General features: G+C 36.8%; 2 protein-coding genes and 1 long non-coding RNA gene across 3 annotated transcripts; all 3 read right to left on the bottom strand.

The window, feature by feature from the left end:
* Window positions 1-272: 272 nt before the first annotated feature.
* On the bottom strand, window positions 273-6,386 carry mrpl48 (mitochondrial ribosomal protein L48). Its single transcript, XM_020937851.2, has 8 exons — window positions 6,209-6,386; window positions 5,765-5,820; window positions 5,645-5,676; window positions 4,566-4,654; window positions 4,092-4,261; window positions 2,416-2,518; window positions 936-1,025; window positions 273-449 (listed from the first exon to the last, which is right to left on the bottom strand). Exons 1-8 carry the CDS (start codon window positions 6,227-6,229, stop codon window positions 372-374), a joined length of 639 nt encoding a protein of 212 aa, XP_020793510.1. The 5' UTR covers window positions 6,230-6,386; the 3' UTR covers window positions 273-371.
* A 2,042-nt stretch (window positions 6,387-8,428) lies between these two features.
* Window positions 8,429-17,231, bottom strand: zgc:92594 (uncharacterized protein LOC436996 homolog). Its single transcript, XM_055156185.1, has 10 exons — window positions 16,745-17,231; window positions 13,768-14,196; window positions 13,479-13,668; window positions 12,879-12,987; window positions 11,536-11,631; window positions 10,096-10,329; window positions 9,594-9,616; window positions 9,373-9,521; window positions 8,795-8,911; window positions 8,429-8,454 (listed from the first exon to the last, which is right to left on the bottom strand). Exons 2-10 carry the CDS (start codon window positions 14,186-14,188, stop codon window positions 8,429-8,431), a joined length of 1,365 nt encoding a protein of 454 aa, XP_055012160.1. The 5' UTR covers window positions 14,189-14,196; window positions 16,745-17,231.
* A 3,532-nt stretch (window positions 17,232-20,763) lies between these two features.
* On the bottom strand, window positions 20,764-22,153 carry LOC110171963 (uncharacterized). The gene is made up of 3 exons (XR_008632563.1): window positions 22,039-22,153; window positions 21,616-21,652; window positions 20,764-21,059 (listed from the first exon to the last, which is right to left on the bottom strand). It is a non-coding gene; the product is annotated as an uncharacterized LOC110171963 (long non-coding RNA).
* Window positions 22,154-22,451: the final 298 nt, after the last annotated feature.

The following is a 22,451-nucleotide window of genomic DNA, read 5'->3' as shown; positions in this document are numbered from 1 at the left end:
CATTTTCTTAATATCTAAAAAAGTACATTTTAAAACCTGATCATTTGTTCCATATGTAAATGTTTTCTGATCAGTCATCAAAATACAGATCAGTTTAACGCCTAGCAGGGCCTCAAACTGAGCAGAGCCTCTAGTTAGCATCACACCCTCATTACAGCCCCAGGGAATGCAAAGTTTCAATTTCTAGAAATAATATCTGACAGATGTGATCTTGTCTCCTCTGTCGGTATCACAGCCTGACAGCGCAAATAAAAATGGAGCAGGTGTTTCAATTTTCCTGGAATAATGAGGTTTATTTTCTCGAGTTCAGATTGCAGAGACACAAATATAAAAATCTTTATGTACAGAGTTAAAGATCAGACAGTTTTGGATCAGTGCCCCATCTGCGCCATCAGCCCCTCCAACTCAGGACGGGCCTTGAACCGAGCCTGGAAGTCGGCCTCTGTGTGCTGAAAGGAAATACACCAAAAATCACTAATAAGTACTATTGTAATGTACTGTATAAATTACACAGTTTTACAGAACCCATGTGTCAGTATTTTCTGATCTATGCTATAATGTTGTTTCCTCAAGTTCTTCTCTCAATCAGAAAACACTCTGTTCCACCTTGTGATGTCATGAGGTAATACAGGAAGTGCTCCACTGTGTTTTTAAACTCCATGCACCTTCACTATAATCATTTGGACAATTTCAGCACTAGAACTGTTAATCTCTACTGAGCTAAAAGATAAAAAGTAGCTGTTAACTTGAAAACTACCACTTCATGACATCACAAGGTGGATCAGAGCATTTTGAGCTTTGGAGACATAAACAGATTAATAACAAAGGATTACTCAAGCATGTGTGAAAAAAAAAAAAAAACCTCCAGGTATGTTTTTGATGTGGAAACACTAAAACAGTAACTTGACAGACTTAGTTCTCAACGAGAGTCTTACCTCTTTGACAGAAAGCTGAACTCCCTCAGGCTGATTTTTAAGAAGAACGTCAAGAAAGACCGGACACAAAGAAGTGTTTAAACTGCTCACCTGAAAAATAAAATGTGTTGTTTTATATTTGAGAGATAGCAAAGAGAGAGAGGGAGTGATAGAAGAGAAAGAGAGAGTGCAAAGAGAACGCAAAGAGAACAGAGAGAGAGAAATAGATGGAGAGACAGCAGAGAGAAAGAGCAGAGAGAGAGAGAAAGAGCAGAGAGAGAGAAAGAGCAGAGAGAGAGAAAGAGCAGAGAGAGACAGAGACAGCAGAGAAAAAGAGAGAGAGCAGAGAGCAATAGCAGAGACAGAGGATAGAGAGAAATAGCAGAGAGAGAGAGAAAATAAGAGAGAGAGAAATAGAGAGAGAGAGAGAGAGAGAATAGATGGAGAGACAGCAGAGAGAAAGAGAGCAGAGAGAGAGAGAAAGAGCAGAGACAGAGGATAGAAAGAAATAGCAGAGATAGAGAAATAACAGAGAGAGAGAGAAATAGAGGGAGAGATAGAGAGAAATAGATGGAGAGACAGCAGAGAGAAAGAGAGCAGAGAGAGAGAAAGAGAGCAGAGAGAGAGAAAGAGAGCAGAAGAGAGAGAGAGACAGTAAGAGACAGAGACAGTAGAGAAAGAGAGAGAGAGATTACTTAGTTACTTTACTTAGTTCACAGTTCAGTTTAAAATTATGCCATCAACAACCATGACTCAACAACAGATTTACAAATTATGGAGGAAAAAAGTAGAGAGTGAAAGATGGAGAAAGAAAATAGACAGAGACAATGAAAGAAAGAGAGGAAAGTGAGAGAGTGGGAGAAGAGATAGCAAGAGAAAGAGACAGAGAGGGGGTAGAGAGAGAGAGAAATTACTTTAATCCTACATTTAATGGCAATTCATTTTAAAACGAGTTACAAGGCCATCCTCAACAACTATGACTCAGCGACAAATTTACAAATTAAGAAGACAGAAAATAAGAGAAAAAAGAAAAGGTGAGAGAGAGAAAGGGATAGCAAGAGAGAGAGGGAGAGAAAGAAAGATGACTTTAATCTTACAATTATTGGCAAGTCATTTTAAAACACAGTTAGAAGGCCATCCTCTAACTATAACTCAATGACAAAATTACTAAATTAAGACAGAAAAAAAAGAAAAGAAGACAGAGAGATGGTGAGACGGAGAAAGAGTTGACTAATCTTATATTTATTAGAAATTCATTTTAAAACAAGAGTTACAAGGCCATTCTCAACAAACATGACTCAACAACAAGTTTACAAATTAAGGAGACAGAAAAAAGGAGACACAGAGACAAAGAAAGAGAGACACAAAGAAAGAGAGAGAGAGAGAAAGAGAGAGAGAGAGAAAGAGAGAGAGAGAGAAAGAGAGAGAGAAAAGAAACAATACAAGACAAAGAGAAAAGAGGATAGAGAGAGTTACAGAAAGAGACAGGGGAGAGTTTTACCTGTACGATTCGCTCATGGGTCTTTAAAACTGCATCCACATGCATCTTTGTGCCCTGGTCCTGCATCAGCAGAACCTCTGTAGTTTTGGTCGGCAGCGCGTAACTGAACATAACAAGAGACGGGACATTTAATAATAATAATGTTGTTTTGCTTTTTTTAATTGCTCATGCTATTATTTTGTTGGCATTTAAAGAGAACAACAACAACAAATCAGAAAATTTACATAAATTATGAACAAAAAGAACAGGAAGAAGATAATCTTATAAACCCTGCTCCTTTCACAGATAAAAAAATTAAACATTTCTTTAATAATCCTTCCCCACCCCATAAACCAAACAAAGTCACCAATCTATAAGCCATATGCATGTTACAGTATCTCTCTTGTGCTTTCATTAACTTTAAACACTTTCCTTAGTCACATAGTCCATCATTATTTTATCCTTGTACATTTTCTTGACTTTAGAAACAGTGGTGCAACTTTTTAAATCATGATTTAAAAGGTTCCATATCTTGACTCCATACAGAAAAACATTTCAGTTTTAATGTTGTCCTTGAGAATACAGTTCGGGAAAAAAAGATTGTTTTCTGTGGTCCTCCGAGAGAAAGGTAAAAAGATTTTGTAGAGCTTCAGGTAAATGTCTTTGTTTGGTTCTCCACAGAACTAATAAAATCTTAAGATCAACTAAGTCTTTAAACTTTAGTTGATTAGACTTGACAAACAGATGGGTGGTGTGCTCTCTGAATCCCCTTTTTATTGATTATTCAAATCTCTCTTTTTTACAGCAGGAACAAAGGTTTTATGGCAACTGGGTTTATATAGCGACTTTCAAGACACCCAAAGTGCTTTACAGTGCATTATTCATTCATTTCTAACCTCCACATGAGATAACCACTGTTAAAAGTTTTGCATCAAAGTCAAATAAGAAAACAGTTCAAAAAAACAATCAAATCTCCAGAGGTCTAAAACAGGACTATATACTCAGGCGAAAAGGGATGACACTACACCATTTCTACAGTAGTTCTTCTAAACAAGGGAAGGGGGGAAAAATGGGGCTAAAAAAAATAAATGGCACAAGAATCTGTACCACCAGATGGAGCTAGAGTACCACCAACAGTATCGAAAACCCTGACCATGAAAAAATGGCAGTGATGGGAAGAATACTTTGAAAATGTAAAATCACACATGCACACACTGAAAAAGCTGTGTTTTCCATTTTTCTCAAAAACACTGTGTAGTTCAAAGCCAAAATTGCATGATGAAGTACTGTCATGTATTCTTTTTAATTCAGGAAAATAACTGCATTCCGAATGTCACCAAATGAAAGAGTAACTGTACCGGAATACAGGCACTTAAAGTTAGCATTCAGAATACATATTTTCAGTACATGTATTTAGTTAAGGTTTGATAGCCACTTTATTAATGCCAAGTAAAAGATTGCGTGGAAATACAACTTGTCTTCCACACCACTTTGCTCAAAAATGTGTATTTATTTTCAAAAACAAATAATGAAAGGATTGTCAAGAGTGCTTTGCAATAAAATATATACACTGGGTAGGTGAACAAAGTTTGAGAGCCCAGATGTATAGTGATAAATGTAGAGTGATAAATATTAATCATCATATTTATATTATATTTATATTTATATTAAAAGACAAGCAGGAAACAAACCCTCACCTCTCTGCGACGCTGATGCCAAGTCTGTTGCAGAGGTTATGGATGTACTGAGAGTAATGCTCCACTAGAGTCATGTCGTATCCAGACACTTTAACGTTCAGAGTCCCGTATGCTGTTTGTGTTGCCGCTATAATCTGCTTCATCTGCTGTTTGTCTTTCTTCTTCTTAACCTAAAAAATAAAAATTAGACAAGCATTATGCTTTGTTTTTAGGCCTGTTGTGACACACATTTTTGAAGCATGATATATATTTGTTCATCTTGATATTTTATGAAACAAGATTGTGCTTTGTACAATGTGCAAAAGCAGTGGTGGTAGTTAAACATTATTTGACCCCATACAGCCACATTTTTATCAAATACACATTTCATTTTATTAAAATATAGCCCACAGAGTTACAGGCCTATTTGTTAATATTATTTGCATACTTTCTGGGTACTGCCAGTAGTTTAGATTTGCATCTGCATGGACTTACAGCTTCTTTGGGTAAAAGATATTTCCATTTTCCGATACCGTGAGTGGGCATTCCCCTGAACTTCCTGTTGTTCATGGCAACAGTTCCTCCTGTAGAAAACAAAATATAAACAGTTTTCATTGCTGAACCAGGATAAACTTTAGACATTTGAATTTTTAAATATGGTACATAAACAGTACCACTACTTCTTGTCCAACAATATTTCTATGTTGTTGTTTTTTTTGCTGAGTTGTGCTGAAATTAATAAATATTTAAAGATAAGGCTTTGGACAGTGCTGGATACTGACAAAATGCTTAAAACTAGACAAGTCAAATTAATACTGCACTGTAGGACACTGCTTTAGAAAGTTAGAGGTTTGTGTCTTAAGGCTAATGCTAAAATTAGCATTTATTATGCTAAATTGGAGCCATAATAAACATTAAAACAGCACAAACGGAAATATTTTATTTAAAAAAATAACTGGGTAGTCTTTACTTTAATTAATTTGAATTTTAATAGTTTATCAACTGGACAAAAGTTTATTTTGGTTGAACACGTTTCGCAGCTCATCCAAACTGGTGGACACTGCCATATATGTGCCTGCAGAGCCTATTGAACTGCACTGAGTGTGGGGTCATATTAGCAGAATAATTCAAGACCCTGATGGAGCTTTCACACCTCTGGGTTTGACCTTGCTATACCTATTGTTTTCTTTGGTTAGGTTTAGGTCTGAGGATGGAGTTGTAAATAGGAGACAGATGATGTCTGAGCCATCCATTTCTGATCAAGGATGGATTGTTTTCCTAACAAAAATAGCCTCTTTAACTCCCCTCTCAAACCAGTTCTGGCTAAGCACAGCCGTGGATTTGCATGTAGAAGTTTCCCATGAACTGGAAATAGGTGGGTTATTTTATGTTTTACAGTTTTAGTAAAAGTGATGTTAGCTTTGAGACAACAATGAGGTAGCTAGCGTGCTGGTGTGCAGAGCCTTTTGTTATTTTATTTTTGGTGGGCCAGTAAAATTGTCCGACACTTATAATATGCAAGATATAATAATTAAGATATAATATTAAGAAGAGGAAGGTAAACAAGTACTTACCCCAAACAGTGTCTTGAATTAGTGGCAACACCCTGCAGTCGAATAAAATTACAATTATTGTATATAAAACAACATTTAATCTCAGTTCAAGTAAAATAAAACAAAATGGGGACAACTTACCGGCATGTTGAAGCAGCTCGGTCCAAGACAAGCGCTTGTGTTACAACAGTTTGTACCTTAAGGAAAACATACGAAGTCTATAAATACAAGGTTTAATGCTATACTGTGGAGTATTTTCTAAAGAAAGCAATATGATCCCCATGAAGAAACGCAGCTAGCAAACCCTGTAACAGAATACCTTTAAAATGTAAAATGTAGAAAATCTTACGGCAGGTTTATAGTGATAAAAAACGTAAAGACGAACTGGAATATACAATAGTTTTTTTTTTTATTATTTTAATTTTTTTTAACCACTGACAGTACATGTTTTCAGTCACGTTCAACATATTATCATGGCTGTAATGACAATAATTTACTCAAATGTATAAAAATAAATGAACTCTTAATCTGCTGAATGACCTCTGCTAACAAAAGTAGGGCGATATAAGGCCAAATTACACTTACCTTTCTAAATACTGGATTCATGTTGTGGATCTGCTCGTGTCTACATCTGAAAGCCCAAATATAAATTACACGTCGCTGGATTTTGGGAGAAAAATCAAAAAATGTGTAAAAACAAGCGCAGAAAAATGACACAGGAAATCACGACAGGAAGCAAGTCCGTCACTAATAGTCGCTGTCCCCCGTTGGCATGCGAAACAACGGTTCCGCTTTGTGTTTACGAAGAAAAACATTTATTAATTGATATATTGGTATTAAAAATTATTAAAGCATATATAAAAGAAAATGTACATTACTTAAAAAACATTACTTGCTCGTTTTCTTGTGTATATTTCTAATTAACTAAATTGCCAATGTACAGAGTTTATTTTCTACATTTTACAGGACAATTTGACTTGAAATAAGGAAAAATAAACATGGAATCCAGTCAGAAATAAACTAAAACAAGTAAAATAATGCAGAATGTAAGCAGTTAAAACCTGTTAAAATGTGTGTAATCAAGAAAAATATATCAAAATCCATATGTATTTTTATGTATCTATTTGTAGCCACCACTTTCCCCACTGATCATATCACAAGCTTGGTGTTTATTTCCGTTCTGCATCCTTCACAAAATCACTCACATCAGAATTATTTTCATTACATTCAAGCTGTTTTGGCTGTACATTTTCTAGTAATAAAGTGCAAGATAGCATCACCATATCCACCTGGAATATACAAAGTTATAATAATCAGTGAACAGTGCATAGGCTCAATACCAATACATAAATTACATTTTAAACAATGCAACATGTTAAAGCACAAATCAATACAACATGCTAAGAAAATGAGTCTGGGGAACAAATTCTTTGGCTTGCATTTCAGATGTTTAAAGTTACACTATGTAATTTTTCTGGACACCTGCTTGTTTCCATGGTGATGCTATTGCTTGGAATGTTCCACAGTATGATATTAATTCACTTACAGGTGTTATTATTAAAAAAGTGAGAAGATAAGAAGCTTGGCCTGGTAGTGCCACCTGTTTGTTTCCATGGAGACAGATAGATGTAAAGCTGTACTGTGGAAGATTCCAAGCATAGCAATAGCATAGCTCCATGAAGAAGGTCGCGGAAGCAGGTGATAGACCCTGCTGTAGAGAAAAGTTACATAATGCGCCTTTAAAATGAGTCACAATCTTTCTCAATTTTAGATTCAAGTCATGCATTAAGCTTGTATCTATGTCAAGTGGAGAAACACGTGCTTAAAATGATACAGAAGATCATTTAAAACAAGAAGCAGAGCAATATTTCAAAATACATTCCAAAACTTAAATTGTTTTCCTTTAAAAATGCTACAATTTCCAAACTTGCACAAAACGTTCTTCCATCGTAAAATCACATGTTCTTGTGTTTACGGTAAAGCACCTTGTATTAATAAGTTTGCAGCAGTTCACATTGGCAGGAGTCCAGTGAGGCAGAGGGTGTGTAAATGCCAAAGTACATTCGAAAAGATGCTGCCTTCAAATACCATAGGAAAAAAAAATAGATTCCTAAAAAGTGGTTTAATTTTGCAGACATGTGTTTGCATTTCCAGATGATTGGATTTTTATTAATAACTGAGCTTAAACACAATGATCATATTCACATTTTAGAGTTTTATGATGTTTTAACTTCAGATGGAGGGCTGGGGCCTGTATAACTCTAAGGGTGATTCACTGTTTTTGAAAGAAATATAATATTTGAAATCCGCAAATGTTGAACCTTTGTAGAATTGGTTCTACAAATTTTCCATATTAATCTTACGGAATAAAGTAAGTGAGAGAAAAACTGAAAAGTACCACATCTTGTTGAATAATAGAGCTGTTGTGAAGAAAATAATTTCACTGTTGTTGAACTTTGTGCCAGTTTTTGTTTCGTGTGGATAGGCCCAGTAACCACAGATATATAAGTCATAAATCAGGTCATCAAATCTGCTTTCTGACAGTTAAAGAGCAAATTCTACCGTAGAAATAGGACCTGTCCTCCAGTTCAGTGTTAAACTGTAAGAACGCACTGACGTCATCTGACCTCAGCCCCCTAAGTCTGTGTTTTGTATAAACATTGGAAGTGCAAAACAAGTGTGCAGTTTGAGTCATTTGTCACACTCCTCTCACGATCTCTCCATTCTCCTCTTCTTCTTCATCTTCCTCTTCCTCCTCCTCCTCTCTCTTCCTCGGGGCTCGGGCTGTAGGTGTCATCTCCCAGTTCACTGTGGTCCTGCCCTTCCTCCTCCTATGAGCCAGGAGCAGGAAATATGGACAAAATTAAAGGCGCATTATGGAACTTTTCCAGTTGAGAGTTAACCAGCTGCTTGGCTCCCTCCTTTTACTCTCTCCTTCACTCTCTCTTATTCTCTCTCTCACTCTCTCCTTCTCTCCTCACCGCCTCCTCTCTCTCTCTCTCACTCTCTTCTCCTCTCTCTCTTCTCTCCTCTCCTCTCTCCCTCCTCTCCTCTCCTCCTTCTTCCTCTTCCTCCTCTCTTTCCTCTCTCCTCTCTCCTCCTCTCTCTCTCCCTCTCTTCCTCTCTCTCTCCTCTCTCTCTCTCCTCTCTCTCTCCTCTCATCCTCCTCACTCTCTCTCTCTCTGCTGTCATCCAAAAAATCATCTTCATCATCGTCGTCCTCCTCTGCTGCATCGTCCTCATTTTCTTCTGTCTCCTCCTCTTCCTCCTCCAGGTCCGAGAACAGACCTACAAATATGGACAGAGACAGATTGCATTAATGATATACATATGTTATTATGCAATTTTTTGTCCTTTTCCAAGTCCTTTTTTGTGCATTTTAGTAAGAAACGCAGTCTTATGTATTTCTAGTGGTTTGTGTGCATCTTAAAAATAAACCAGTGGTCAGATTGTGTTAAAGCAAAACTCAGATTAAAGTGTTCAGTCAGAGCCGTGCCTCCAGTTAACATCGCACCCTCAGGAGACGTTAATGACATCAGGTGTTAAGTAACAATAGCAGCATTTCAGCAGCAGTTTCAAAAGTGCTAAACTGTACTGTCCAGTTAAAAGAGCTACACAAATTGTTGATTGAAAATAAAAAGGAAACATGACTTAAAACCTTATTACATATTCCCTATTCCTGATTTAAATGGGTTTATTTCATATCAAGTTTGTGCAAATAGAAAGTAAAGACAGCTCTACAGTCTCACAGAGGGAGTTGATGGCTGCTGTGATGTGGCAGGGCAGTTCTTCGTCCAGAAACTTCCTCATCTCATCCTCCATCATGACGCCCAGCACCTCTGTTTCCATGTCTACGTACTCCGGGTAGAACAGGTCCTTACGCAGCTGGCGACGGCACCTTTATGAAAAATCTATATTTTTACATATTCTTATAGATTTTTACATTTAGAAATACCACAGAGATGCTTACTGTTTTCCTGTTGTCTTGTAAGCCTGAAATAGTAAACACAAAATAGCAGTCACTCATGGGGGTGACATTTTGTAATATGGAAATAACAAAAAACTAAAGAAATTTTTTAGCTGAAAATTCTGGGTTTATGGGTTTTGTGAGTTGCAATCTCACTAACATTCTGAATATTTTCCAAGGAATCAATCACAATTTTTTTTTTTTTTAACAAATTCTCAATATAAAAAATTCAGATATTTATATGTTCAAAATAAACTACAAATAACTAAACTTATTAAAATCAATTTCTAGTATTTCTAACTTTCTAACGTCCTACAAAATAACTACACGCCTGTGAAATCAGTACCGCGTTGGTTGTCTTATTTTTTGCATGAACTCCAGTGCACTTGTAGTCTTGTCAACGCAGTTTTGGGTCAGATACAATAAATGCATAATAGTTTTTGAGAGCTTTTGTCATGTCCCCTTTTTAGTCAACCAAACATGTCTTTAGTAAACACAGCAGTACCTGGATGAACCTGAAGGGGTCACTCTCCTGCAGCAGGCTCTCCAGGCCACAGCGGACTTCCTGTAGCCGGGCCTGGTCCTGTCCGATCCTGGAGATGTTCTTCTGGATGGCGGGGCCGTTGGTGTCCCAGTGCGTCCGACTGCACTGCCTCAAACGCCCAATGAAGCGCAGCACCTTTGCCTTCAGGTCCTCCCCCAGTCGGGTCAGGCTCTGGTCCGAGTCCTCCATGAACTTCTGTGTGAAAGAGACAGAGGAAAGGGCATATGATTCAGAGAACATCATAGTAAGTTATATGCATGTTTTTCTTATATTCCATACAGAGGAACTGGTCTGGAAACTCTTTCATCTAACCCTGTCAGAATAACAAATGTTCAAAGTTGATATATTGCTACAGACAATATCATGTTAAAATGTACACTACTTTACATAAACGGCATTGTAACCCAAAAACAAGATAATTCCATCATCAAATGAACAATATGTTAAAATAGATAAATTAATGAAACATAAATAGCAGAATGAAACACTTGGCAGTTATTTGAAATCATTAAACAGTTGTAAATGCTATATTCAACCCTTTACATCTCAAATTTATTAATCTGAAATACCGTATTTTCCGGGCTATAGAGCGCGCTCTTAAGCCTCCAACCCCATCAAAAACGACTGCGCGCCCCGCAATCCAGAGCGCCCCATACACGAATCCACTCGAGTGTCCCAGCACGACTTCAGTAAACTACAAAGCTGCACCACCCACAGTGCACACAAACACGCACGGAGCAGACAGCGACCTCACAGTGAAAAACACCCGCAGCCACACTCATCACTCCACGCCGACGAGGAATGGAATGGAGGAACAAACCAAAAAAGCGAGTGCAATGTGCCACTTCTAGACACAACTGAACAACTGAGTCACTGCGAACACGCCGACAATCCAGTGGTCCCAGACAGCACCCTCCCTACACGCCACAACTGAACAAAGCCCAGAGTCACCGTGAACGCGACAAACAAAGTTCGACTGAGCCATCTATCTGTTGTGTGTTTCGTTTAAAGTCTTGGTGTGGTTTATTTGTGAAAAAAGTTCGAAAATAGACCATTCAATGACAGTGAATCTTATAATCCAGAGCGCCACATAGTGCGGACAATATGGTACTTGCATTCTCACTGTGAGCTGGGGTCGCCTCTCCACAGATCTGACCTGTAATTCAGCCTGGTGGCACCTCCTGCTTGTCTCAAAGAAGATAGGGGTAATCTACAAGCAGGCGATATACCCTCCATTGTGCACCTTTTTTTTTTTCCTAATGTATAAAAATATTGCTTGATTTATCAACTAATAATATTGAAATAATATAGTTGCTGATAAGGGGACTGATCCTCGTACTGCAGTTTGGGGTGATTTACAGTGTTACACTTTCGTCCTCTGTTCCTCTGTTCCCGCTGTACCTTGTTCTGTCGTTCTTTCTCCTTCTGCTCCTGGAGCTTCTTCTCTGCCAGGCTGAACTTGCGCTCCACTCGGTACATCTGTTTATCCAGACTCACCTTAGAACAGAGAGGGGCAGATTAGCAACAACACAGCTAATCCAACCTAATACCACATGACAACAGGCTGCATGCTTCTCTATAGGAACTACAGGAAAAATAGGGCCTAAATTATAGTCCAGTATTTGTAGGTATATTTGTATTTATCTGAATAAATAAAAACTAATTGACAATTTAGTATTTTGCTGTCTGATTTTGTCTTTATTTATTTTATTTATCTGGTTTGGTCTTGGTTTAGTCTATGTGTCTCTATATATATATATATATATATATATATATATATTATATATATATATATATGTATGTATATATAGTATATATATATGTATGTATATATGTATGTATATATATATATGTGTGTGTATGTATATTATATATGTATATATATGTATATATATATATATGTATATATATATATGTATATGTATATATATGTTATATATATATACTATATATATATATATATGTATATATATGTGTATATATATATATTACTATATATATATTATATATATATATATATGTATATATATATATACATATATATATGTATATATATATGTATATATATATGTATATATATATATATATATATATTCTCTCTCTCTCTCTCTCTCTCTCTCTCTCTCTCTCTCTCTCTCTCTCTCTCTCTCTCTCTCTCTCTCTCTCTCTCTCTCTCTCTCTCTCTCTATATATATATATATATTATATATATATATATATATATATATATATACAACTACTGACCCCTGCTCCAAGCCAAATAACTCCATTAAACTGCAATAAAAAGAAATCTGGACCTGAGCAATAATTTATGATACCTAGTGTTGTATACATATTCATGCATTATTCCCAATTTGTGGCATCAGTCCATCCTACCACCTCCAGTTGCAAGGTGGTTTTAGATCAGATTCAGTCCAACAGTACCACTGGTCTAATCTTGGTTTAGTCCTGGTCTATTCCTACATTTCTAATTTAGTCCTACTGTATCTCTGGTTTAGTCCTGCTTTAAAACCTGATGTGGTCCTGCTTAGTCTACTCTAAAAACTAGAAACTTTTCAACTTTCTAAAGTGAGAGGAATTGTTTGAACACACAAAAGAGTCCACTTTCATTCTGTCATTGTTGATATTTCCAGACTTCACACAGAACAATACCATAGCTGAACAACAAGCTGTCAAACCCACACAGAAACAAAGGGAGAAGTGAAAACAAAACTAAAATGAAGTTTGAAAGAGCAGATTTGTACCTTAAGATCTTTCATGGTGTTTTTCAGTGTTTTGATGGTGTGACCCGAGTGTCCTCCTTCTATGGTGCAGGCGTTACACACACACACTTTGTCGTCCATGCAGTAATATCTAAAACACAACAAACAGTGGGATAGTCAGGAACTCAAATGGATATGAATATGTGTATCAGTTTTCTATTACAGTTGTCAAATTAACTAATACAAAAACTGCATTAATGTATAATGGACAAAAATCAAATTAACACAAACCTGTACCTGTATTTTATAGAATAATACTATAATGGTAGAAAAAAAGTTTCTCAGTGGGTGGCCCTGACTGGCTAAAAGTCCCTCCTCTTCCTGAACAATGTTATTAGCGCTGTAATATCAGTTGGGCTCTGCCGGGTTATCAGGAATGGTTTCGCTTATCAAGCACTTCACTTAAAATCAACATTGACTTTGAAATGTTGGTTTTGTGACTTATGACTAAATCTGCTATGTTCAACCAGCGCATACTGTCATTGTGTCCTTGGGCAAGACACTACACCCAAATAACCCATGTATGGCCTCCATGAATCTGTCTGGATTGAAGTGAAGTGTAAGAGCAGTGTTGTGTTGTACCTGTAGACCTCATCATGGTCGGGGCACTTCCTCCTCCAGAAGTCGCTCATGGGCTCAGTGAGGGGGTGCTCTCTGAAGGCGGGCAGCTCCAGGTGCGGCCGAACGTGCTCCTGACACATGGACACTTCACACTTCAAACACGTCTTCACTGCAAAACCTTTACCTGGATCGCCAACCTCCTGAGAAGAGCCTGCACCCAGAGGTCATCACATCAAAATGCACTCTTACAACTGTTTTGTTGTATATTGTGTAAACATTACTAATTAACCAAATATTTGAACACCCTTACCTGCTCCCTCCGCCCCCTCTGCCACTGCACACTCTGCGCTGCTGGCCTCTGCTGCCACCGGGGGGCAGTAGTCGCAGGGCACAGCGGCGCACACGGCCCGAGCCTGCTGTGCGGCCTGACACGAGACCCCCTCTTGTGATTTCAAACCCGCCGTGGCAGACGCACTTTGTCGCCGTCTGTGCCTGTAGTCGTCAGCGATATTAGCTAGTTTGAAGTTTTTCTGGAAGTTGGAGCTACACCGGTGACTGTCGCGACATTCCGGGCATCTGAAACGGCCTCTATCTGCTTGGCGTTTGAGTCGGTCCAGGCAGGTTCTGCAGAAGTTGTGTCCACAGGGGAGTAAATGTGGGTCACGGTACAAGTCCAGACAAACAGGACAGGTGAGCTCCTCCTGTAACACACTGGACTGACCCGAAGCCATGGTCCAGCCTCAAAAACAACAAAGAAACAAGCGAAACAAGTAACAATAGTATTCAGATGAAATTATTCCAGTGAAAAATAATCGGGTCCACTTGCAACTGTAAAGCAGCGGTCACCTGTAAACACAAAAAAGAAAAGTGTTTTTTTTTTTTTTTTATTATTTAGATACTTAAAGGTAGGGCTGAACTCTTTGCAATTACATATTTTTCCCAATTTTTCTAACTAATACAAACAGCATTTCAGAACTTGTTTGTACAGGTCTAATCTACAGGGTTAGCAGGTTTCATGCAGAATAACACAGGAAAGTTTGTTGTTTGTTGTTACTTCTAAGATTCTAGCCTCACCGATTTGTTCAAATTGTTTAATCTTGCAGCCTTAATTAAAGGTGCACTATGTAACTTTTCTAGAGCATGGTCTGGTGTGTCATTTGCCTGTCTCCATGGAGTTGTCACTATTGCTTTGCCTGAAATGTTCCACAGTATGGCATTGAACTATCTTCAACTACAAATCAACTACATACGTTTGTATGACTGAACTTGCCTCTGCACAGATCTGACCAGCAACTTGGTGGTGATACTGAAGAAGTGGAATGCAGTACTGTGGGAGATTCCTGGCAAATCCGTGTATCATTGTTTTTTCGTTTTCTTATTTATGGTTTTATATTGAAAAACGAATGAATGAATGATACACGCATTCTGGCAAAGCAACATATCCATGGAAACAAGCAGGAAGCAGACCCTACACCAGAAAAGTTACATAGTGCAGCTTAGGACTGAACAGTATATAGAAACATGGATAATATTGCAATAGTTGATCTGAATATATGCAAAATTAGAATATATTCTGTATTTATTAGAATAATCTTAAATTAAAGTTACATTTTCTGATCTATGTTATAATGTTGTTTTCTCATCACAGACATACATGTAGTTGCATTTTGTTTCATTTACACATGTTTAACAAACAAATCCTCCATATGTAGGCTGTATTCTTTTCTAAAAACGAAAAAGCTCTGTTCCACCTTGTGACATCATGTGGTAATACAGGATATGCTCCACTGTCTTTTTAAACTCCATAAACTTTCGCTAGAATCATTTGGATAATTTCAACCCTGGAATTGCCAATTTCTAAAAGTAAAAGTAGCTGTTGACTTGAAAACTACCACTTTATGATATCACAAGGTAGAGCAGACCATTTTGAGCTTTGCCAATGTAGACAGAATAATAATAAATGGTTACTCAAACATGGGTGACTGAAACAAAAAACAACTTCAGATGTGTTTTTCATGAGTTAACATTTACATGGCCTAAAGCTCACAAGAGTCAGTTTTGTATGATAACCTATAAATATATTAAACAATGGTAAACAGTACATGGGGAAAACTTGATAAACTGCTCCTGGACTTCGAAATAAAATGCAAATTGTATATGTACCCTGTGGCTGTGGTTATAAAACAAGAGAGTGAAGTAGAGCTTTGAACCTCTTCTTCCAGGAAAATAGATAAGTGGGTTCAAACAGGGTAAACTATGAATAGGCAAATATAAAAAATAATATTTTAATATTATTCAAGTCTCTGCAGTAACTATGAAAACTAAAGATTCTAAAGATTTATAAAATATTGAGACATAAACTATATTTGATTGAATTTTACTTTAAAGGCCCTGTATTGTGCAAAATTGACCCTTGTGAATTTTTAGCCATGTCAAAATGTTGGTACCTCGTCAAAAACACTTGGAGTTGTGTTTTGTTTCATTCACACCTTAGTCTGTGTACATCTCTAAAGATCAAAATGCTCTGTTCCACCTTGTGATGCCATGTGGTGGTTTTCAAGTTAACAGTTTTACCTTTTGTTTAGTTGAGATTGGAAATCCTAGGGTTGAAATTATCCAGGTGATTCGAGTGAAAGTGAATGTAGTTTAAAAACACAGTGGAGCACTTCGTGTATCACATGACATCAAAAGGTTATAACATAGATCAGAAAATAGCACAATATGGGCCCTTTAACAATTTTAAGTGACAATATAGTTTCGGCTTAGACAGCAACATTTTTATTTGTATTTATTTATTAAAGGGACAATGCAAATTAAAAACAAAAGCAATAATGAACCAATTACTGAACTAAATCTTCAACCATACAATTTAAATCAGGAAGTTGAGATAGACAAGTCTGACAATTAACAACAAAAATCAAAATATACTAGGTTTTAAAGAACATTTTACACCACAGGCTATTTTAACTGTAATGTACCAGCATTTAAAATATAGTAAGACCTTTAACAAAATTTTAAAATCTTGATTAAAAAAACGAAAGTGAAACTAACTTACATAGCCATTTATTTTGCTTGCATCTTTAATTTACCTTAACAACTGCTCGTGTGTTATGATAAAAAGACACGGTATCAGGTCAGGTTTTTACACGTAACATGTAAGGGGTAAATTTAAGACATTTTAATAGCAAAAAAACGAGACATTATTTAGTACAGTTCACGTTACTTCCTGTGCGCATCATAAGCTTCCCATATACAAAGCAGTTGTAATCTGCTAGACATATGCTTACCTTAATTTAATGATCATTGACATTAATCCATGGTTATAAGGTTCAAAAAACGCCAATTCATGAATATTTTGGTTGTGAAATATCCGTGAAAAAGTCAAGCGGACACACGGCTAAATCAAAGCCGCCTTACACCTGCCTTTTGCTGCTAACGATAACCCCAGCTGTCCCTATCCGCCTTGTGTTCAGTTTCTAGGCGTTTTTCGCGTCCGCTGTGCCTGCTAACCACCAGGACAGGTTCAGGATAGTGCTAAAATATTCCAGTGACGGTGCATTTTGTTGTATTTTTCTCGTTTTTTCCACATTTAGCCACACAAACGCGGTCACACACCTGAGTAAACAGAAGCGGCAGCGAGACGGTTGATGCGGGGAAAATGCAACGTTCAATGACCCTGCGTAATCCCCGCACCAACGTACACTGCTATTTTATTGCTACTTTATTATTTCCACACAGCGTACAAACTTAAAATATTAAAATAAAATCACACAATGGATATATAGAGTATGTATTCATAGCTTTACCATATACATGTTCTGATTAGATTTTTAAATATAGTTTAAAGATGAAAATATTATGGAATCTGCGAAATAGCTACTGATGTAAAGGTAGCAGCGATGGCACCGGTCTGACGAATGGTCTGACGCCGTTAACCCATGGATATATGATTAAAAACTTTATTATTTTATTATATTATTTTACTTTAGTTATTAGTTATTATTTTGTATGAGTTTATTTTAGTTTATTTTATCTTAGATTTTATTAGAGTTCTATGCGTTAACCCCATGCATTAACCATGTTCAATTTACAGAGGCACAACTTTTTACATCAAGGGCATTTTACACACGTGATTAAAAAGAAATATCTTTCATACAGGTACTTTAAATTGCTTTTCATTTTATTACACAATGTACATGCATAAATGGCGCTATTAAACTGCATATGTCTGATTTGGGTATGATAGTACTTGGTGTAAACATAAATTATGGTTTTACACCAATTAGGACGCAATTTGTGTACAAAAGTTGAAAAATATGTTGAAAATTACAGGAAGTAGAACGGGCTATTTAAGAGAGTTCCACTAGTAGCCCAGAGTTCTATTCAAAAGTGAGACACAATTTACACGCAAGAAACATTTTTGTCACAATATTTTAAACATTGTTTCAACACACTAAAGGTGTTTTCTCAAATTTCCATCACACACACACACACACACACACACACACACACACACACACACACACACACACACACACACACACACACACACACACATATATATATATATGAAACTGAAATGATTCTAACCTGTGAAATGATTCTAACCTGTCATATACACAATTTAAATGTAACACCACTAAACTAGTAACCATTTTATTTTTTACGCACACAAATGAAGTTGAGTTTGTCCCAGGAATTCTTCTTGACCCACAGGTTGGGTTCTTCTTTCTCCATGGCTCCAGCCACTCCACACTCACTCTTACCATGATGCTTCCAGTTCTTATCGGTGTCAGAGACGTAGTCACCGTTCACCCAGATCCAAGCCTCCAGAAAGCAGGTATAGTGCAGCCCCACCCACACGGCGTCGCTGTTGGCCATCTTGGCTCTCTCCTGGGCCATTCTCTTCAGGTGTGTGTGATCGATGAACCAGGGCAGGTCACGGTGGTGTCGTCTGCAGTAGTACAGAGCTTCCTCCCAGGTTTTGCTCTCGTTCACCAGGATGAGGAGGTCTGTGTGGACATAGGAAACATGTTAAGGGGCCCTATGTAACTTTTCAAGTGTAGAATATGCCAGCTGCTTGTCTCTGTGGAAATGTTATAATTTTGCATGGAATTGTTCACCTTATATTAATTCAATTATGGGTTTTGCTGCTCAGAGATGCATTGAAAAGCATGCATTCTCATGGTCAACAAACTTGCCTCTCCACAGATCTGAGCTCTCATTGGCTTAGTGTCATCACCTGCTTGTCTCCTTGGAGATAGATAAGTTTAATTCCTCACTGAGTGAGGCAAAATATTATCATTTTCTTGGATATAAACAGATGGCTCACCCTCCACCTAAAAAGTTCCATAGTAGAGCTTTAAAGTCTATTTTATTAGTCTACTTTTATCACCACTTGCACTCTGCTTTGCATTAAAGCAGCTGTACCCAAATGTTTTCTATGTATTTGAGCAAAATGTGCCTTGCCCCAGTACATAGATACTGTACACGCAGGTCTAGAGATTAGAATAAGCCAGCTGTGTACTCTCTGTGCTCAATTCTAAAGCATCTTACTGTCTGAAAAGCAGGAAGTGCACTGTTTACATGGTAGTTGTTGTTAGCATTAGTGTAAAGTGAATGCTCTGGCCTCTGAAAGTTGGGAATATGCTTTTGTGTTGCAACAGCAGAAAGTAGTGATGAGTTCTAAATCAGAATATCTATCTGTGGCAGTTTAAACCTTTTTTTTTTAATTTAACAAACTATTGGTGTTATATAATTTATTTTTACTAGTTCAAACATAAATACTGTACAGTGTTGGCCCTTGTTTATTATGGTTGCTAAGAAACAGCTATGAAATTCATTCAAGAATGTCATCTGTTGCCCTTGTCCAACCAAGATATAAAATGTAAAATTTCACCCCAAAAAAAAAAAAAAACCTACGCAAAATATAATGATGGTGACTTAAATGAGTAGTCGAACCCCTCCCATGGATGTAAATGCAACCAAGTACCAAATTCTAGGGTCTGGTTAATCACACCCACACGACCCACATGTTGTCTAATCAAGAATGCACATTTACAGTCTTTGTGAGGGGCCCCTCGCTGCACTGGCCCCTGTGAAAACACCCTTTACCCCCAGCCCCACACCCCTGTCTGTGCAGAGATTACATGTCTTACCACATCATAGAGCTTACCGTCATAACAGATGAAGAAATTTCTCGTTTCGCAAGATTCGAGCTCCATTGTGTTGTTTGCTCTCAGTTTTGCACATTTTTTTTTATTTTGATCTGGATTGTTTAATAAAACTTCCTTCCATTGATCCCACACTCTCACAGAAGACTCACTACCGTCTGACCAGCCCCAGGTGTCTCTGAAAAGTCCAATCCAGTAATATCCTCTCCAGTCATCATAGAAGTGTGAATCAAGTTTAACTGATCTGTTCCACTGATCAGGTCAGTGTGATTTTTTCTGCAGTATGTCTGAGCGTCTAACCAGGTCATTTTATCACTGCCTGGAAAAATTGTACCATTGGACGACACTGTGGAATGAGAAAATACTGTTTACTATAAATACACATTTATACAAATACAAGTTTAACGTAAAGACTGTCATAGGGGCAGATACCATGTACATTACAATCATTTTATATTTGCACTATAACTTCTCTGGTGTTTGATGGCTTGAAATATTTGCATGGAATGTTTCACAGTATGGCATTAAACATATCTGTCTTTCATTTATTCAAATATAGTTTTTATTTCTCAAAAATACTAGGATAAGCATGTGTTTTTACAATGACCGGGGTTGTCTCTCCACAGACCTGGCCCTTTAATTAATCTATATAGTTTTACCTGATTATTAAAACCATATTGTCGAACCTTCCCGGCACAGCAGTAACATCTCCATGGAGCCTCACAGGTACACAGAGCACCTTTTAATTATTGCTGTAACATGTACTAAAAATAAAAAGAACTGTGCGTTTAATTTAACTTTTGTCATCACCTATAGGCTCCATTGCTACTTTGACACAAAGTTAATAAAGGAAGGATCCAAACTGACCATATATTTATGAATAAATGCTTTCTGTTTTTTGTGATGATGATGATTATCTTTATTATAAGGCCAAATAAGGACATGAATTAAATAAAGGGATATTGGAAGTGCAGTGTCTTTAACATTGGGTGTTTAAAGGTGGGCCTGTGTTTAGTAGCAGGGAGTAAACTTACCACAGTAGAAACATTTATCATTCCTTGAACAGCTCGTATCATTCCAGTGACCATTGTTCTTATTGACCACAACACAGTTTTCACGAAATGTTGGTGTTTCCATTATACGTTGGCTCCGTTGTTTTCCACCGTTTGCCTCTGTTTCATTGTACTTGACTCCAGGCTGAGACCAGTGCCACTTCCTGTCTGTGAGGTTGTCGCTGGTTTTATGAAGTCCAATCCATACGCCTCCTCCTCCGTTTACAACTTTTTTCAGTCTCTCCAGGTCTGTCATATAGTTGACTGTGGCCAGGTCTGTGTAATTTTTTCTGCAGTACTCCTGAGCTTCATGCCATGTTTTTTTTCCTCAATGAAGTGGTACACAGGGTATTCAGACATTGAGAAAGAGATCTGACCTATAAAGAGAGAAAAGACCATCATAATCACACAATAAAACTATGATAGCTTCACTCCAGACATTGCTTCTCTGGTTCAGAGTGTGTGTTTGCACGATCACCACATAAAAATCTGGACTAAACTAAACCAGTTTTAGAACAGGACCAAACCAGGTCTACATCAGGACACTGACTGGTTCCAAATATAAGCATACATAAGTCAAATAAATAAATAAATAAACAAATAAATAAATAAATAAGTACAATATGTAAACTAAGTAATTTGAATGTGGTAGGATTTCAGTGCACATTTTAAACACTTTTTAACTTTGAAAACGTAATTAAAATTAGTACATGGCAGTGTATGATTTTTATTTCTGTTACCAAGAAAATGCCACAGTTTTAGATGATTATAATACATCAAATGAAAATTGCTATTTGATTGATTTGATTTCAATTTGACTGATTCATCTTGCAGTCCAAAGTCAGACTCATGATGACATATTGTTATAATAGATGTCTAAATATGAGAGGTGTTTTGAGTCATGACAGGGAATAAATAAATGTTCACACATACCAAACACAAGTAGAAATAGAAGAGGCTCCATTTTCTCCTGAAAGGCAAATAGTAAGAATTCAGTTCATGTCAAATTGATGAAGTTGATGAATTTTCTCAAAAAAAAACAAACAAAAAAAAAACCATACAAAACATATATAATAAATACAATAATAAAACAAATAAATTCATGTTACAAATGTCACATCATTTTTTTTTCTTACATTATTATTTTTTTTTTTTATTGAAAATACACCACATTAATGTATGTACAGGATACTGAATACCTACATATTCTATTACATGGCTTCTGTAATCTAGATACTTAGATTTCTCTACATTGAGTTACATTATATTATCATGATGGTACATTGTAAATTTAGTTTCATGTGAGTACATGTGAGTATATATGTAGATTTTAACAAGTCTATAGAAAGTACTCACCTGCTGTTGGTTGCTGTCTCTCTGACCTGCTTCAGTGCTCCTTGCTTTACAGTTATATAAACAGATATAATGTCAAAAGGCTCTGTATTCGAAATTTGAATATGAAAATGTGTGTTTTGACACTAAGAGGAACATAGCACTTATTTTTCCATGTTTGTTGAGCCCAGAATACTGGAAACATGCAAATGCACAATTACAGGAAACTGTTTGGGAACAGCATTATAAGAACTTTAAAAGCTTAATAGGAATAAAAACAACTCAATAATATAAAGTCTATTTTTTAAATAGTGTAAGTAAGAAGAGGGATGGAGACAGGTAGGTTAAAACAGATATTTTCTGAGCACTCAAACCTCAAACACAGAACAGTACTTTCTTAGTATTACTCAAAACATACATGAACGCACTGAAACATA

The sequence above is a fragment of the Boleophthalmus pectinirostris genome, unplaced genomic scaffold (genome assembly GCF_026225935.1).
Source record: "Boleophthalmus pectinirostris isolate CB_2022bp ecotype Guang Dong unplaced genomic scaffold, ASM2622593v1 HiC_scaffold_20, whole genome shotgun sequence".
Classification (NCBI taxonomy): Eukaryota; Metazoa; Chordata; class Actinopteri; order Gobiiformes; family Gobiidae; genus Boleophthalmus; species Boleophthalmus pectinirostris.
The sequence above is the reverse complement of the archived record's forward strand: the minus strand, read 5'-3'. Positions and strand labels throughout refer to the sequence as shown.

What these genes read in the sequence shown, in the direction of transcription:
- mrpl48 (XM_020937851.2), bottom strand. Translation starts at nt 6,229, where the DNA reads ATGAATCCAGTATTTAGAAAG. An exon ending in CCCATGAGCGAATCGTACAG is followed by an intron (nt 1,026 to 2,415) that starts GTAAAACTCTCC and finishes TTTATTTTTCAG; the next exon opens with GTGAGCAGTTTAAACACTTC. An exon ending in TTCAGCTTTCTGTCAAAGAG is followed by an intron (nt 450 to 935) that starts GTAAGACTCTCG and finishes ATTTCCTTTCAG; the next exon opens with CACACAGAGGCCGACTTCCA.
- zgc:92594 (XM_055156185.1), bottom strand. Translation starts at nt 14,188, where the DNA reads ATGGCTTCGGGTCAGTCCAGTGTGTTACAGGAGGAGCTCACCTGTCCT. An exon ending in AGAGGGGGCGGAGGGAGCAG is followed by an intron (nt 13,669 to 13,767) that starts GTAAGGGTGTTC and finishes CTCTGGGTGCAG; the next exon opens with GCTCTTCTCAGGAGGTTGGC. An exon ending in AGCAGCCATCAACTCCCTCT is followed by an intron (nt 8,912 to 9,372) that starts GTGAGACTGTAG and finishes CCATATTTGTAG; the next exon opens with GTCTGTTCTCGGACCTGGAG.